The following is an 18,621-nucleotide window of genomic DNA, read 5'->3' on the forward strand; positions in this document are numbered from 1 at the left end:
TAAATGCAGCTTTTTCTTAAAAGTTGTATGATTTTAACCTGAACAGGCATCTCAGATTAGATAGGATAGAACTAGACTGTTCCAGCACCCAGAAAACTTCTACAAAACTTAATGTTGTCCCTGATATTGCTTTTTCTTTGTTTCCCCTTTTCATGGGAATTTACATAATGTCATCACTATGACAAAAGATCAAAAAGGAAAGGTCCTATTGCAGCCCTGGATCTCCTTTTGGGTCACAAATTGAAGTGATTGAGTTCTATGGGAATGCCCCTGAACTCGTCCCTGCATTGAATCATATAATGACACATGCGAGGCTATGAGCCGTATGTCTTGTCATGGGATGTGTCAAGAAGAACATGTTCAACCTACCTTAAAATTACTTCAGATCATTAGAAAATGAACCTCCAAACATTTTTTTTACAAGATTCTCTCAACAGTTGGTAGAAGAATATTGTATCTAGCAGGAAAATGCTTTCAACAGAAAGACCAGACCCTTCTGACCCAGAAGACAGAAGTGGTCATTGTGTTTTATTCTTTAAACAGTTTGCTAAAGAAGAAGAAAATCATAATAAGGCATACATCACCCCTTGCTATTGTACCCTGCAGTTTTTTTTGTCTCAGTGACTGTGGTGGAGTGTCAGCCAGGGCAAAATGTAACCTGCAGGTTACGGTATTTCCAGGCAATCTTGTTTGACAAGCAAAGGACTCACCTAAAATAATGTGTATTTTCCAAACAGCAGTTCCAGGCTTGAGGAAGTCTCTAGTATGTCTAATTAATATTGAATAATCACTTCAGTAAGGCCCTTTCTATATACACACATGTGCACGCGTGTGTGCACATGTGTAGAGTAAATAAATTAACCCAATGACAAGGTTGAGAAGCAGTTGGAGAAAACTGCTTTCTAATTCCCTAGTGCAAGGAAATAACTGTGTCAGCCAGATGTTGGAGAGTGACTGGCTAGTTCTGGTTGTCTCTATTCACACAAGAAACCCCTTGAGGAACTGTGATTTTCAAAGTGTTTCAGAACCTCTGGAAATCTTCCTGGTTGGATAAAAAGTCATCTTGGTTAACACTTTCAATATTTTCCCCCCAATAATTACATGCCTTTTAAAAGCATGTCCTCAGAAACTGTAGGCCTGAGAGGTGTCAGTGAGTTTATTTCCTGTAACTTTAACAAAACTGTAAATTTCCTGTAAAGTTTAGCTGCAAGATTTCCAATCTGCCACACTGTGGATATACGCTCCGGGCAGGTTTGCCTGTGAAGCACTGTGGTCACCTTGACTCTTTTCCTGTCAAAGTTAATTTTGGAATATTTTAGAACATAAAAGGATTTGTCTGGCCTCTAGGTGATTTCTCTGTTCAAATTATTCCAGTATCTTTGCTTTTCAGGGCATTAGTCATATATATATTCAGTGAATGGTAATGCACTGTCTAGACATAGTCTTAAATAAATGATGAAAAGAGAAACTATGACTGCTGAAATTACTGCACAGCATTCTGCTGAACTTCTGTCACTTTCTTCTTGATGTTATCCACACTGGCATGCTCCCCATCCTAGCAGGAGCTGAAGAGGCTGCACCACCTTTCACAGTCATCTGGTTCTGGCTGTCCCCAGCATTTTCTTTCCAGAAGGAAACATTTACTCCTGCCTGGGATATGGCAGGCTCTGCTTTCTTATTTCTTTACTTTTGAGGCAAAAATAACCTAATCATTACTCAAGTCGGTCTGGTAATTCTCTTCAATTGCCCATCAGTCTGTTAGGATAGTATTAGACATTGGCATGCATACAAAGAAACTGCTTCATTTATTTCTAAAACCAAGTCTCTAAAAGCAAGGAAGTGCTAGAATTCTAAAATTAGAATTAGATGAAAACAGCCATTGTTTCCTCTCCTTTTGCCTGTGCATGCAGACAAATAACCCTCTTCGTTCCCTGACCTGCTGCCTTGCCCTGAGGACCATATTTCCAAGGGCAGCAGAATCCCCCTAAAGAGTATCCCAGCAGTGCTCTTGGTTCATTGTGTGGTTCAGTGCTTTGCTAAGCCTCTTTCTGAGCAGAGAATTATTTATCACCTCCTGAGGTGAATCCCAGGGTGATGCCCAGACAGCACTTTATTTTCACACTGCAGTAGGAAGGGAAGGACGTTATCTGCTTTTTGCAGATGCAGCAAGGCTTGGATCTCATCATTTTGTGCCCACTCTGAGACACTCAGTATGTGATTCCTCTTTTTCACTTAATTATTTTTATCCCCAGAGCACTTGGTGCTGCCTTCAGCACAGTATGGAGTGTGAAGCCTGCTGCCCTTGATGGTGACAGTGAGCTTCTTCTGGAACATCATATATCTGTCTCCCCCCTTTGATGCCTGAGAGGAATGCAGTGTTTTGGTGCCCAGCCCTCTGTGTGACACCTGTGTGGAAAGAGGACTAGATGGAGGCTTTGGCTGAGCCAGCAGTGTCACTCAGCACCCACACTGCCTGGGACATACCTGCAGCTCTCCTGGGCACAGACTGGTGATTTCAGTTGCTGAACCTTGGATGCTCTGTCTCTTTTTCTGCATGTTTATGGAGAAAATGAGGGAGGAAAGACTATCTGTTTTCTGACTGATGGGCCATTTGGCCAGCTTGCTCCCTAGCTTAGTGGATTGCATAGCTCTGGGTGACCAGCCCTGAGCTGATTGAAGGGAAAGTGTAAATCAAATTTGCAAAGTGAGTTAGTTGCAATTAGGTGGAAATGTGAAGTGAATCCGTCCTTGTTTTCACTGATGCGAAAATGATGGCCTTTAGATTTTAGATAAATGGCTTGAGTGGCACCCAGCCAGAACTCAGCAGTGATTTCTGAAATTGCATGTGACCCACTAGATTGCTTGCACCATACATGTCCAACCCGTTAGTTTTATGTGTTTATTGCCTTTTTTTTAATGTTTTAAGAAATATATAGAATATATATTTTAAAAATAACTATTGTTACTATTTACATTAACTATATTATATATTTTACGTGTGGCCCAAGATAATTCCCTTTCACTCAGTGCAGCCCAAGCAAGCCAAACTGTTGGACACCCATGGTTTATACCGTGATTCAATATTGCAGAAGAGGACCTGGGTGGAAGAAGCTGCTTTGAACCTCAAACCTGTTCAAACTACAGCTGAAATCAGGAGGAGGCTTTCTAGCAGTAGGATCCTCCTAGGGGAAAAGCATGTGGAATCAGTCCCAGAGTCAGCAGAAGATCCTGGTCCATTCTGGGAAGTAGAATAGACACCCAGGAGGGGAGTAAACTCTTCAAAAGGGCTGACAATAGCAGGACTAGGGGAAATGGATCCAAGTTGAAGGAGGGAAGATTTAGGTTGGGTGTTAGGGGGAAGTTCTTTACTAGGAGAGTGGTTAGGCCCTGGAACAGGCTGCCCAGGGAGGTTGTGGATGCCCCATCCTTGGACGTGTTCAAGGCCAGGTTGGACGGGGTCCTGGGCAACCTGATCTGAATGTGTATGTTTGGTGGCCCTGCTAGGCAGGGGGGTTGGAACTACATGATCCTTGAGGTCCCTTCCAACCCGGGTGATTCTGTGATTCTGTGATTCTGTGTAATAGGACTACTAAACTTGCTGGACACAGAAGAATCTTGGGTCAGATTGCACAGGATAGGATTTCCTTAACTGCCGCCCGATGATGTTGGGGATCAAACACTAGCTCTACTTAAACGCTACTCACAGCCCCAGTAAATCTGTGTTCCCTGATGGTGTGCACGCAAAGTATACACATGCAATATAAAGGTGTGGAAAGGTGCTTTCCCATATATGCTGCATACAAATCTTTAAAATACACATTCACTTAGCCTCTGAACTTCCAAAGGATCTCTGCTCAGTGCCTACACTCTTCTCAGCTTGTGGGCTTTGGCAGGTTTTTCCTCAGAAGTGTGGATTCTTGTCATTAAATGATGTTTGTTTTTCTTAATTATCCTTGAGAAGCATATTATGGGACCCCCAGAGAACACAGATTAAAATCATTGGTTATAATGGACTATTTATGCAAATACAACTAGAAGCCCTATTGCAGAAATGGCTGAAAATTATACATGTTGAATTTTGTGTGGTGTGTTTTGAGCTTTATCCCATGACTGGAGATTGAACTGGGGATTTGGAGTGCTAAAAATGAGATCTGTTCTGGAGTGGACTACAAAGTCAAAGCTCTCCGTATGCAATAGGCTTTAGACTGTGCTGAGAAGGGAACCTGGCATGTGCACATAGCAGCAAGTGTCAGAGATTTGGTCTAAAACTTCACTAATCAACATCATTTGCTTATTTAAGAAGCTTACTTCACTGAGGCCATAAGACATAGATTCAGTATTCCCTTCTACTTCTTGGAAACCTCAGATTTAGCTTTATTCAGAGCCTTCAGATGACAAATTGAAAACCCACAGAAATGGCATCCATGATGGGTCTGTAATTTGCTGTAGACCTTTCATTTACTGTGGACTTTACTATTTCAAAAATGGTTTTCCTGAACTGCAGCCTTCTCCTACTGTGAGAATAGTTCTCATTTTTCTCCAAGCTGACTTTAATTACCTGATAAATTAATCAAGAGTTTGTAGGATCACAAATTTGTTAGAGCCAAACGAACAGAAATGGTTAAATGAAAACTCCAGATTTCTAGCATAGACGCTACCTATTCACTTTGATCATTATGTATTATTTGGATTAGTCATAGCTGGCACTGAGTATGTTTTCTGTCATGTAGTGCTCCAATTTCTCCACAATTAGAATCTATCTTTCTGTCTGTCTGTCTATACATTATCATTAATGGAAAATTATCAGTTCAAAAATTCTGAATATTTTTACATCCTTTAAAGGAAATAATGGCATTTAGACTGCTGTTTTTTCCTCATGAAAATCTCTTAACAGAAGGACACATTTCTAAAATGTGAGAGGACATTTGCTGTAATTTAAACAGCAGTTTTATGGAAATAATTTTCTATATTTTTGTCCTCAGAAGTGTTTTTGTTCCTTAGCGCTCAACAGGTCCAGTGTATTTGCCTCAAGACCTGGTATTTGTCCAATGGAGAATATGGAAACATCTGATTATTCTTGCACGTTCGATGCTGAATGTCCAGGGCTGAAAAAATGCTGCAGCTCATCCAAGGGAGCAGTCTGTGTGAATCCAAAGCCGGAGGGTATGTTACTGATAAATTCAAGGCTGCTTCTAATAGAAATGTGCTTAATTTTTCCTTCTGAGGGTGGGAGTGGGCAGAACAACTGTTACCATAGTTCTTTATAAAGCAAACATGGGAATCTGCCTTGGGTCAACTCCAGGAAATTTGGTTTCTGTGCTTGTGGCTGTGGGGCTGAACAGGGTGTGCTGAGTCCATTGGACTTTGCATGGCTTCTCCTCCTCAGCTGGCACTGTTGCCTGCAGCGTACTGGAGCAGAAGCCAATGGCTGCATGTGGACCCTTGGTAATCTCAAAGTTAAAGCTTGCTTTGGTTTCTCAGAGCCTTCCTACAGCTCTGTAGCTTTCTTTGGCATCACACCTCAGATGACTTGGCTCTTTTGTTTTGTACACTTCAGAAAGGATGTTCTGGTACAACGTGACAGTCCTGGTGAAAATGGATTTTAATGAATTAATTAGAGTGGATTCCCACCTTCTGAATCATTCACGTCTTTTGCATTCCATGGTACGTATGAATACAAGCGATCTCATGTGTTGCTCATCGTGTCCACACATTTGTTACTCACTGATTACCACTTACTTCAGTCTAGGAGGGAACCCATGGTCCCACGAGCTGGACACCGCCTGGCCAGCTGCTCCTCATGTAGTTTGGGCCAAATGTATTCCTAACTGGTGAATGTCAGCCTCATCCTCATGGAGCTTAAGTAAGATTGATCTAGTAGCTCCTTAAGTAAATTTTTCTGGTCTTTGCCAAGGAGCAGAGAAAGTTTTCATGTTCTGAAACAAAGTTTTCTTCCTGTCTAAGCAGTGTGTGCTGCAGCTCCAGCTCAGCTTAGCTTCGGGTTTACGACAGACTGGTTCTGGATTTCATGATCTGCAGGGGCAAGATACTTTTGTAAAATGTGATAATAAGAAGAGTTGCTCAAATACAGACCTAAATATTGCTGCTTTCCTGAATTTACTGAACTGGTGCTTTTTACACTCAGTTTCTGATGATGATCACTGCATAGGTTATGCCTTATTGGCATACATCTGTACTGATGAAGATTTGTTCACCTATTTTCCAGATTACTGGTGCATTACAGCCCTTGAATACCTCTGTGCACCATATCCAGAGTAACTATGCAGAAATGTATGCTGGGACAGTGGCCTCTCAAGTTCTGATTGGACTGCATCAACCAGCTCCACTAGCAGAGGTTTCTTCTTCCTTGAAGAACATGGTTAAGCGCGTATATGAAGTGATTGACACAGATGTGAAAGGTTATTTATTATAATCCTGGCCCTGGGGGAAGCCTTTTCAAGGAGTTTCATTTCACTTGGGATTTTATCTGTATGACTATCAGTTATAGAATCACAGAATTATTAAGGTTGGAAAAGATCACTAAGATCACCCAGTCCAACCATCAGCCCATCCTCACCATGCCCACTGCTCATGTCCCTCAGTGCCACATCCACACGGCTCTTGAGCACATCCAGGGACAGTGATTCCACCAGCTCCCTGGGCAGCCTGTGCCACTGCATCACCACTCTTTCTGAGAAGACATTTTCCTAATATCCAACCTGAATCCATGGGTTTATAGTCATACTGAATCTTGTAAATTTTGCAAAGATTATTGAAACCACGTATTATAGGGTGAAGATAGACTTGTAGTTAATTTTGGAGTGAATAGTTTGGAAGGCATGATCATGCTTCCTCAGTTGTTGTTTTTTTTCCCCCTCTTACTAGGTATTCAAGTAGTCATGTTTGTAGCACAAACACTAGTTGTATTAAGCAGTCTCTTAAGTGTTTGCATTGTTCCTGGGAAGCAGATATACTCTATTAAATAAGGAGTATTTGTAGTCTGCTAATTACTGCTGTTTATTAATCTACTTCTTTGAGCATTACGTAAGTATTTAAATGTGTTTTATTATTGCATAATTATCTGAACATCTTCACCCCTGACACGCATCCATAAATACTGTTTGTCATTAGTTCTTATTCTGTATTTGCTGACTCAGTCAGCATTCAGTCTGATCTCCGGGCAGATTTTCTTCCTCCATCACTGACTTCACTCCGGTTTGAATGACACCCTGGAACTATGAGAAAGAACTGCTAACTGTCATCTTAATCCAAACATGCTGAGTAAAAAGTGGTGGGCTTATAAGTGAATGGGGACTGGTTTCAGGAAAAGGCAGCATTCTGATTTCATAGAATCATTAAGGTTGGAAAAGACCATGAAGATTATCTAGTCCAATCATCAGCCCATCTCCAACATGCCCACTGACCATGTCCCTCAAATTCATATTTAATTGCAGATATAAATCTGAATTTGTATCAGCAGTTACTACAGATTTACACTGAATTTGTCCTAGTCAGAGCAGATCAGCCTTGATGCTGCTATCAGTATCTGTATAAGCTGTATTCTTCTTCCTAGATGTTGATGAATGTTCCTATGCAGAATTCAATGCTTGCCCTGAGCAAAATTCCTGTGTAAATATGGAGGGTTATTACAGCTGCAGCCCTGAGCACCAAGAAGCATATGTCAGCCCTCTCCAGCTGAGCACAAGAAAAGATGGTAAGAAAAGTAGATCTCACCTTGGGAAATACTGAGAATGCTTCTGCAGGAACCACCTGCTTCTGGATCTCACAGGACCATTTCTTGTTGGCAGGAGGTGCTGCATGAGCCATCTTGCTGGCTATGTCTGATGAAATGCAGTGTACTTATTTCCAAGATCCAGGCTGTTTGTCATGCCTCACCCTCAGCTGTCCTTTCTCACCTGACAAAGTGTTTGGCTTCAGGCCCTGACAATGTGTCATTCATTGTCAGTACACCTCCCCAGCGCCATGGGCAGCTATGATTAGTGACTTTACTTGCACTTGAAGTCTCTTTCCCCTTTTATGTGACTGCAGCCTGGACTCTGGCATGGTACAACCCCATCTTCAGCTGCTGCTCTGTTGCTGAGTCCTTTGCTGGAAGCAGCTGGAGTTGGGCAATGTGAGAAATAATTCTTTCCAGAAAAATACATAGGCATGCTCAGACACCAATAGGCCTGCTAACAGGCTTAAAGATAATGGAATAAGTAAGCATTTGCAGATTCAATAATTTTGTTAGAAAACAATTTTGCAATCCTTTCAAAAATTAAGATATTGTATTGATTCATCCTTACGTGATATGAAAATATGTTTATCTTAATTTCTATTTATAATACTTCTTTTGCTGCTTTTCAGCTGCTGGAAGTGCAAATGATATTACTTTAGATTTGCTTTGTTAGGAATACATTAACCCTTTGATAATGCTGTTTCCCCCTTAGGCATGGCAGCATCCACTCCAAGCTCAGAGTTGGATCCCATTAACATCAGCAGTAGCTCTCCATCTATACGTAATTCAAGTCTCTTGCCCACGACTAACCAATCTACTGATGCTGGATGCTGTAAGTGACTTTGGATTTGAATGAACATTGCCTTGCTTTAACTCAGGCACTCTGTGATCCCTTTTTTTCTGGAGCTGGTTGAGTTACAGGAGGGCGTTCACAAAAATGGTGGTAGTTTTGGAAGAGGAGGTGATCACGCTGAGCTCACTGAGCCACTGATGCTTGGCAAGCTGTCCAATGGCAGGACCCATCACAGGACTTGGTCTGGATAATCCAAATCCTGCAGAGTGAGGAAGCATACCAGCAAAGGCAGTGGAAGGCTGGCACCACTTATTGCTGGGCCCTACTGAATGCATGTCCTGAGCTTATACTGTATAGAGGTGCAGGATGGAGGCACTTGCCCTGCTGCCAGTGCAGGAGCTCCTCCTGGCCAAAGACTCTGGGACACAGTCCATGGAGATGGGTCAGGGAAGCTCTCCACATCCACATTATGTTGGAATTAGCCTTTGTGAATACTCCCCACTATGCATTACAGCTGTCTGGGGGACTGTGATGGAAACAAAGCCTGAAAGATTTATCTTTATATCAGTGACATGGGTCCTTTCAAATGAGAGTGGTCACAATCTTTTTTTAACAATATCCTGTTCTTCTTGCGGGAGGAAATAGCTGTCAGTAGTTCTTTGCCTAGTTCACAGAGACAGGCCACGTTTTCTTGATCTTCATCTCTGCAGCTTCTGATCTGAGATGTAGCTAAAGAAGTTTGACTGAAGTCCCTCTAGAGGAGGGAGGCATCACCTTGTGGGTTTTTGGCAGCCCCCTTATTCAGAGACCTGACAACAGTGATGTCGCATTATAATAGCTGAGGAAAACAACCCATTTTCCTTAAGGCAACCATTAGCACAAAGGAACAGATGCTGTGGAAGCAGCATACTGTGGTCTCCAGTTTAGCGTGTGGGCTGATATTTGACCAACCTGACCCTGTCTGTTTATGGGAAATGTGTCCAGTCTAACACTGTCATCTCAGCTCTCCCTCTAGTTATTGGAGGTGGAAAGGCCCTGCTGGAGGGCAGTTCACCCTGCCCCATTTAGATACTTCCTACTGCTTCAAGGAGAGGAATCACCTCTGAAGGGCAGTCTTTTCCCCTTGACATGACATTGATAGCATTGGACTAGCATGACATAAACAGGTAAAATACATGCCCCCACTTCACTCCCAGCTTGTAAAAGTTGCAGACAGTGGTGTTTTTCCAGGCATAAATCAAGATAGCCTTTGCCTGAAGGGGTGCAATTTGATGATTTAAGTGACAAGCAAAGCAGATGTAAACTCACGTAGAGTACACAGATTCACTCTTACAAATTTGTTTCTTCTGCCGGAACCTGCAGCAGTCTGCCTGATTATTAGTGTTACTATTGATTCAACACAAATATGTATGGTGAAGGGAAATAAAAACAACAAACATCCAGCAATTATTCACTCTAGTGAGATGGCTCATGGATGAGTGAACGTTGTACTGTAAAAGGGACAAATCTGTCTTGACGTGATGTAAAGAGGAGCTTCCCCTATTGACTGTAAAAGTGCTTGTGTATAATGGATTTAGGATAGCGGTGTTTTAACGATTAAATGTCATTTTTGAATGTGTTGACTCTTCCTGAGATAGATCCCTCTGCAATTACAAACCATCGAATCTTCAGTGTTACCAGCAACAGCTTTGAAATGTCCTGGCATGTCGCATCTACTCTAAACCATACTTTCCAAGTCCAAGTGTTCAGGGACAAGGAGATTGTAAAAAACATGAAAACAGATGAAGTGAAAATGAGTGTATCTGGACTGGAAGCAGGTGTGATGTATTCAATAGAGATCAGCTACAGAAGTTGTGGAAAATCCATCCTCTCCCATCAAAATGTTAAAACAGGTAAATAGATCCTTAAATATATCTTTATGGGCCTGATATAAGTGCATGGGGGGCTATAGCAGAATATTGGCTTTATTTTCTTGGTTCAATCCCAAACTCTCACTTGCCAACAAAGCAAACAAAATATAAGGAGGTGAATGAACTTCTTTTGAATATTGTTATTTTTCATCCAGCTATATTTCTCTTAATATATATCTGCACATTCAGGTATATATTTGGGCCTAAAAAATGCCTGAAATTCACTTCCAGATTTAATCATTTTACCCAGTCCATGCCAGAGTCAGGTGTGCTGACTGACACCATGTTCTTGTGGACTCTCTACATTTTGTATTTTGGTTTGGGTGCATCCATTTTGACTTGAGAAGATTGATCATCTTCTCTGATTTGTCGTTATGCGTTTTGATGTTGTGTACCACAGAGGCTAAGATATTTGGTGCTACTGTGAGGATTCTCAACTACAACTTCACCGAAGATCTCCATGATCCCAGCAGCTCAGCATATGAAGAATTTTCAAGGCTGCTGCTTACAGAGGTAATGTTAAAATATCTCTGGGTAAAATATTTTTCTTCAATTTAGAATTTATTTAAGGTAATGAAGGATTTTGTGCCCAGCTGAAATAACCCTTGGAAACCATAATATTGTTTCCTATGATCTTTCTTTGTAATTAACACAAAATCCAACTGATGAAAGAGATCAAATGCTTGGTCTTATTAGCAATGGAGATAAGAATTTTCCCTTACAGAAGGGTAAAGGGATTAAAAATCCAGGTGTGTCACAAGGACTCCTTTTCTTGGATCTTTAGCAGTAAACTCTCACAAAATTGACTTGAGGCTTTCTAATGGATTATTGAAATGGCAGCACTGGCATTTGTTTCAATGCTGTCTTCTCAGTAAGTGTTGGGCTGCTTGCAAAGTTTTCTTTAAGGAAAAGTGACCGAGTCAGGCTTTCTTCTCCAGCCCCGTTCACTGTATGTACACATGCTCAGGTATAGTCAGCCACCAAGGAGGCCTCAGTCATCAGCTCTGTTTCCAGGGCTCAGCTTCCCAAGCCATAAACATATGTCAATATAAATCTGGGGGGAAAAAAAGAGCATCAACAGTGGAGCTGTATTTCCAAAGACAGTCCAGAAGAGGTGTTTACTCATGAGAAATTTCAAGTCTAACCTCTTGATGTAGTTTTATTTTTCATAGTGCTTGTTTTTGTTGCACAGAAGCATTTTTTTTTAAGGCATCTCTTCTGAGGCTGACTCAGACATAATCACATAATCAGAATTGCACAGTTGGGAAGGAAAGGCAATAATGTCTGTCTGTGTTGTTTTTCCTGCACTGGGAGCATGGTATCACCTTCCCTCTTTCCTCTCTCCTCTTTTTTTTTTTTTTTTTTCTTCTTTTTTTTTGTATCCTTGCCCAGATTTGAATGTGGACCACTTAAATAGCTTGTTTGTAGGATTTTTTTTGAGCAAACTGGCTGAATGGGACCGAAGCTGGGTTGATTTATAGTGCTACTTTGCACTCTCAAAGTCATGCTTTCAGCTGGAGATGGGAATGAAAAGCTCAAACACACACTCAGCCTACATCTTGCAGTTGGGTCTTCTAGTGGTGGTCACATTCAGACTGCCTACTGGGGACAGCCCCTGGCCTGCGCTAAGTACCAAAGTCTACCTGAATATTGCCTGAGGGACTGTAGCTGCCAAATGCCAAAATCACCAAATTCCAGCTCCTGGGAGCTCTCCCTCATTTCCTATGTAGCCGAATATAGGAGAGTCTTGGGACATGAGAGTTTGTGTGACCTGCAGAGCTAACTTGAAGGGTGTAATGCATGCAAGCTTATCTTGTAAAGCATGATAAGTTGGGGCAGAAGGAATTCTGCTTATTTGAACCAGAAAAGAGTTTGGTTTGTAAGGTAAGAGGTAAGATGTATATCATTTTCAAGAGTGCATCAAGGAGCTACACACTCCTATGTACCTAAATAATAACTGAAACACTTTGAAAATTTTTCTTTTTACCACATTTCCTACTAATGTTTAGGAATGTAAGTCTTTAGAAATGGTACCACCATAGCTCAGTTTTAAAAAGCAGCTATTGCTGCTGAGTTCCTAATTGCCAATGCTTCTCTAACTCAACTCAGATTGGGAATTCCTTTCCACCCAACATTTCTGCTTTATACGAATCTGGGAAACTGAAAGTGCAGATTGAATCCCTGCGAGCTGGGAGCGTCATTGTGAGACTCAGAATTGCAGTGCAGGATCCTGGGTTTCCAGTGAATGCCTCCTCCTTTGCTCCAATGCTTTCATACTTGTACAACGACTCCGTACTTTTGGTGGATCGGCAGAACTCTACAGTAGAAGGTAATTTTTAAATTATTATTATTTTAATAGCAGAACAGTGTTTGATATTTTGATTGTGTGCAGCATCACCAGCATTCTACCTGAAAATAGGGAGACAAAGTGTGCAGAGCTAATCATGGTTTGTTGGAGGGGAAGACAAGAAGGAGCATTGGCTGTCCTCAGGTATCTGCAGGCAACACTACCCTCCACAATGCTCAAGGAGCAGAGGATTCCATTGTTTCCCCATTGATTTTCCTCTCCTCTCCCCTCTGTCAGCTGGGGGAATTTTGCCGTATCTTCCTTGCCCTGAAGTGAGGACAGGATTACTTTGGAGTATTTGTAGCCTTTAGATACTCATGCCTCCTAGGCAGTTTCGCACTTCAAGGCTGCGGAGCTGAACTTGGGCCAGGGTTTAGCAAATCTAGCTGAAGAAATTCCCAAATGTCCTCTCAGTGAATAGGACTGAAGAAACATGTATGGAATTTAGTTAAATTGGGCCTTTGTTTGATCTTCAGTAATCACCATTTTTATCTACAAAGGACTCGTTTCTGGCTTCAGGTTTCCCAGCTGGCAGAGCCAGCCAGAGCTTAGAGAGTTGCCAAAGTCAACAGAATGGGCTATTCTTCTCTCTTGGTGCACTGAGCACTTAAAAGCTTATTTGCTGTGATCAGGGAAAACTCCCTTTGGAGTTGCAGAGCATATGGATGACAGGAAAAAAACAGAAGAGAAATTGCACCTGAAGCCTACAAATATCACAGCACCAGCAGGAGCTGAATTGCAAGATGCAGATGTGTGCCAACATCCCTTACAAATATTATTGATATTCTCCTGGCTGCACATGAAGTCTGAGTGTGGAGTGTGCAGGAGTGGAGAAGAAGGCAATATTTTGGGGATGTTTTTTAATTGCAGAAAGCCAGATGGCTTCCAGTAGCAGCACTCTAATCCATGAGTGCAGCCAAATTCTCCACTCTCCTTTATCCTCCCTAGGACTACCGTAAAGGTATCTATTTCCTAGCTCAGCCCAAAGAAGCACTTGTTTGACATGAGTTTCTTAAAGTCAAATGTGGAAAATAAGACCAAGGAGTGCAGTGCTTGAGGAAGGCATAGAATCACACAATGGCTGAGGTTGGAAAGGACCTCTGGGTCTACCTGGCCCATCCCCTGCTCCAACAGGGATACCCAGAGCAGGGTGCCCTGGTCCATGTCCAAGCGGCTGCTGAAGATCTCCAAAGAGATATTGGAAGATCTCAAGGCTGTATCATTTCCTTACTTCTGAGAATCCTGGAGTGTGCCCTCTGGTAGTAAGACCACACAGTGTTCCTCTTACATTTGTAGAGCAATGCCACCTGGACTTCTGCGGAGCCTGGCCACCAGTAGGCTGGTGTGCTTGGCTTAGTGACAGTGGCAGAGCAGGGAGTTTGCTTTGGAACCGCAAAGATGAAAAGTCAGAAGGGACAGAACAACTTCAGGGAGTGGAGTAGTTTTGCATCCCTCTTTCTAGTCTCATACAATTATGAAACTTTTTGCCAAGATTAATTGAGACACTGAAGAGGCTGTCTGTTGTATGAGGCACGACAAGGAAAGAGAAAGGGACGTGTGGAGTCATGCGGGTCAGTATAGCAATATCATGTCCTGGGTAGCATCAGGAGCCAATTCCCAGAGAAGTGAAACAATATGGCAGGTGCAGGAAGTCTGTGTGTGTCTGTGCATGTGTGTGTGTGCATGTATACAAGTGCATGTGCTAGCACTATGGAGGACAGTGTTTGGCCTGATGTGTAGTTGAATGTGGTTTCAGAAGTGAAGTCTGCTTAAAAAGCCCTGCTAGGTAATGGGAAAGAAAACCCTCTGAGCCAATGGAACCAGTGAATGTAACTTACTTGGCATTAGCATTTGAGCATCTCTCTGATGGTGTCTGAAGCCATCAGGAGTCACATTTACCTCATGGCACAATAAGTCATGAGGGAGAGCACTTCCACTGCTGGTGTTGGAGTCAGTCCTGTGTGCTCTTGCATTCCCCCTGAGTGGCTCAGGCTGTAAATTAATACCCAGATGCTGGCCACAGTCACATGGAATTACCTAATGGAAACAATCATGGATACACCAATTATCTAATGAGGAAGAAGGAGAAAAGAACTGAAATATGAACTGGGAGGAAAGGGGAAGCCTGCGTGCAAGCAAAGAGATGCACGCCTGTATGTGCATGCACACATGCTCTGTGCTTTCTCTTTCTAGACTGGGGCTTTCCTTTGTTTCTGAGAATTAATCTCTGTGACTAATCTCTGCATATTTGCAGAACAAGTACTTGCAATAACACATTGTTCAGAACAATTTTTGAGCCTCTGATCAAAATTATTTAACCCAAGAGATGGCACTCAGACTAGTTTTCTGCTCTCTGCTCAGAGGCAGTGAATGTATATGCACAAGTGAGTGCACACAGGGAGTGGTCACATGGAATTCAGTGGGATTGTTCATATGCAAAGCGTTAACTCATCCTTTGCCTGTGTACTGGAACAGTTGCAAGTGGTGGTATGAGACTCCAGAGCAAAATTCTTCAGGAGTGAAAGCACTCAGCCATAAAACTGATCTGTGACCCTATGGGAGAAGCATCTCTAATGCATTCACAGTGGTGGAAATCAGACTTAAGGAACACCCTTATAGCATAGTGATGCCTTGATGAGCTAGGATGTTTTTTTCTGAGACTGTCCCAGAGGGAATCACATCTGTTTAGTGTTACCTGTGAAAATAAATTATTTATAAAAAGAGTTTTTTTTTTTCCCCTAGCACTTCCTCTGTTAAGAGATGAAGAGTGCTTACTATTTGCATTTACCTTTTATTTGAAGCAGAAAATGATTTGGATTCAGTTCCTATTTACTATTCTAGCTCATGATAGCTAGTGGTAAGAGAACTATCCATTACTAATGGAGGTATGCTATGCAGAACTGTGTACTTATGAGGTAGCCCTGGTACAGACACACAGAATTTTTCTCACTACAAGTAAGCGTTTAATTCTAGAACAACAAAAAAAGTCTGAAAAAAATCAGTACCCGGAGAAGATATTTTTAAGTGTACAAGGACAAAGGTTGATTTTTATGTGACAGGACAACAACGCCGTTAGCGTTCTGCATCACTTAGAGCTTGTCTGTCAGGCAAATGACAGATCACATTCTTAAATTCAAATACTGAATAAAGGACTTCTTGTGATGATTTCTAGCTCAATGCAGATAGGGGGCTGTCTCACTGATCTCCTCATTTTTATCTTACAGACTGGGATGAATGTGCTTCTCCCACCGACAATGACTGCTCCATGTTTGCACATTGTATCAATCTGATGGGCTCATATCTCTGCAGATGCAAGACAACCGTGGACACCAATCCATCCCGGCCTGGAAGAAACTGTGAGGGTGAGCAGAAGACTGCCATGTCATTTCCCTTTGCCATTGAAAGTTGAAATAAGTTATAATTTTCTACCTGTGCTTTTATTGCAACTTTTTATATAGCTCACAAAATACGTAGAGATGCACCTTTGGAGTCTCTGGCTAAAGAAGAACCTCTCTATACGTGAAAGTAGGACTCACACATTGGTTGTTCTGAAAGTAATGCCTCCTATTTATTTCCAAGAAATTACAACATACACAAACAGTACAATAACACTATTTGATAGAGCAAATTCTCAGCTACAGAACACTATTTGTCAACACAGTCATTGACATTAGCTCTCATTTTTGCCAGCAATTAACAAGAGCCCACATGTTGCACTCATAACAGTATGAACCAGCAGAGGTGACACACTGTCACTGTCACTACTGCTGAAACTCACCACTGACACTCACTGTGCTCACATTCACTGTTTGGTCAGCAAGCATCAATGAATGTCAGTGGGTGCCATTTTTTCTGCATAGAGGAATTCAGTGACACACCTTTGCTTCATATGGCCTTCCATGTCAGACCCTTACTGCCATCTGTCACATGGCAACAACATGTAATGGGATATTGGCAGGAAGATTCAGCCTCTACTGCCTTTTCCACAACGTCCTCCTCTGAAGTCATGGGCCGCCATAATAAAATATGAGACATTTGTTTTGGAGCTGCCTTTGTATCTTTGCATGTAGTCTCTCTGAACTTCTCCTTGATTAGCCTAAAGACCGACTGCAGATAAATATTATTTTTGTATCTTTGTGACTAATTTTTTCCCCTGCATTTACCCATGGCCTGCTAACCAGAAGAGATTCAGGACTCAAATCTGCTTTTTTGTGTATGCAGGTAAACAGGTTCAATGCCACAAAAATCACATGGGCTACAATGCATTTATGAAATATTGAATGTTTCTGTAAAGCTATTGCATGTGGCTGTGTGGTTTCAGCCCAATTTCCAGGTCTGACGCAGCATGCTCTGATGCCTCCTTGTCTGGTTTGAGGTTCCAGTGCTACATCTATTGTGTTGCAGGTGAGATCGTGAGCCCTCTGACTGAAAGAACAGCCCTTGAAGTAGCAAGCAGCACACAGCTTGCTCCTGAAGCAAGCTCTGCAGCCTCTGCCTTCCCCACCATCACTGCAGGCTCTGAGATGAGCACCATCACACACCACCTTGCTGTGCTGCCACTGAGTGAGAGGCAAGCACCCCCGCACCATTCCACCACCAGCACTCCTCCAGCCACTTGGAATAAAAGCCTGACTCCACACATGGCCAGAGACAATAGCCCCACAGCTGTGACTGCAGAGCAGCAGACCACCACGAATCCATCACAGCAGAGCTCATTGGCTGAGTCTTCCCCTTGTACATCGCAGCAAGTGGCCACTCTCACAAATGCATCCACTGGCATAGACAAGCAAGAGCAACATAGTTCTCCATTGCCAAAGTTATCAAACCAGACAGTCTTCGATATCTCTGGAAGTCATGCAGCTTTTGAAGAGCCTCAAGTCCACTCTCAAGATGGCCCTGTCACAGCTCTGTCAGCCACAGGAGATGCAGGAGCTTCCATTCTCAGTGCCACTCTCAACACACACACACAGACACAAAGAGAGAACAGCTCTTGGGCTGAGAATCACACCACAGCCATGGGGTCACCAGCTCTGCCAGGCTTCTCCTTGCCTCCCAGATCAATTCCAAGCCCAGCCATGGACCACAGTGAGTATGCATTCAGCTGGGCATGCACGCATGGCAGTATGACTGCATGAGAAGGAAAACTTCACCCAGAGTCCAGGAAGATGCACAATTTTCTCAGTGATCTGGGGTGAAGGTGGCTGAAATTAGTCTGTCTATGTCAGAATTATTTCCCTGCAGGAACTGGTACTCTTTTCTAAATTGATATGTCATAATAATTTCACTTTCAGGTAATAGCTTTATCAATGTTACACTTCCTCTTCCCAAAGCAGATGAAGCAAATCATACAGTGTTCTAAGTGTGGCTCATGGAAATATATACTACTTGCTCTGCCACTACTTGCTCTATAGCAGCAGCCCACAGTTATCTCTTTTTTTTTTTTTTTTTTTTTTTTTTGCTACAGGAATGCTGCCATGTCTGCTCATCACTGAAAATATTTTTTCTTTAGTGCATTAGCTACTGGTATCTATTTATGTTTTGTTTCAGCTTATCCTTGCTCTTTCCATCATGCCTTCCACATCTCCCTGACCCCAAACCATACTCCTCTGTTCTTTTCCCTTCCCTACAATCTCCTGTTCCTGAAGGCCTCCATTGACCCATCCCCACTTCTGATTTCTGTGTTCTTTTCTCCTTGGAAACTCTGTTTTTTGGCCATGCGGATCCAGATCTGTTACTTTTCCAACTTCTCTTATGCCACCAGCACATCACCAGGCCTGATCACTTGTGCCACAGAGTCCACATATCCCATCCTGCTGTCCTGGACAGCAGCTAT

The 18,621-nt window shown here is 42.4% G+C and overlaps 1 protein-coding gene across 1 annotated transcript in view; it reads left to right on the forward strand.

The window, feature by feature from the left end:
- UMODL1 (uromodulin like 1) overlaps positions 1-18,621 on the forward strand; it is a 54,734-nt gene that overhangs the window by 12,615 nt on the left and 23,498 nt on the right. The window contains exons 3-12 of the mRNA XM_048952673.1: positions 5,002-5,163; positions 5,558-5,664; positions 6,227-6,419; positions 7,574-7,714; positions 8,451-8,570; positions 10,169-10,423; positions 10,842-10,954; positions 12,551-12,770; positions 16,013-16,150; positions 17,193-17,873. Coding sequence (XP_048808630.1) covers positions 5,002-5,163; positions 5,558-5,664; positions 6,227-6,419; positions 7,574-7,714; positions 8,451-8,570; positions 10,169-10,423; positions 10,842-10,954; positions 12,551-12,770; positions 16,013-16,150; positions 17,193-17,873 — 2,130 coding nt within the window. The remainder of the gene's footprint in view (positions 1-5,001; positions 5,164-5,557; positions 5,665-6,226; positions 6,420-7,573; positions 7,715-8,450; positions 8,571-10,168; positions 10,424-10,841; positions 10,955-12,550; positions 12,771-16,012; positions 16,151-17,192; positions 17,874-18,621) is intronic.

This window comes from Lagopus muta, chromosome 1, assembly GCF_023343835.1.
Source record: "Lagopus muta isolate bLagMut1 chromosome 1, bLagMut1 primary, whole genome shotgun sequence".
Classification (NCBI taxonomy): Eukaryota; Metazoa; Chordata; class Aves; order Galliformes; family Phasianidae; genus Lagopus; species Lagopus muta.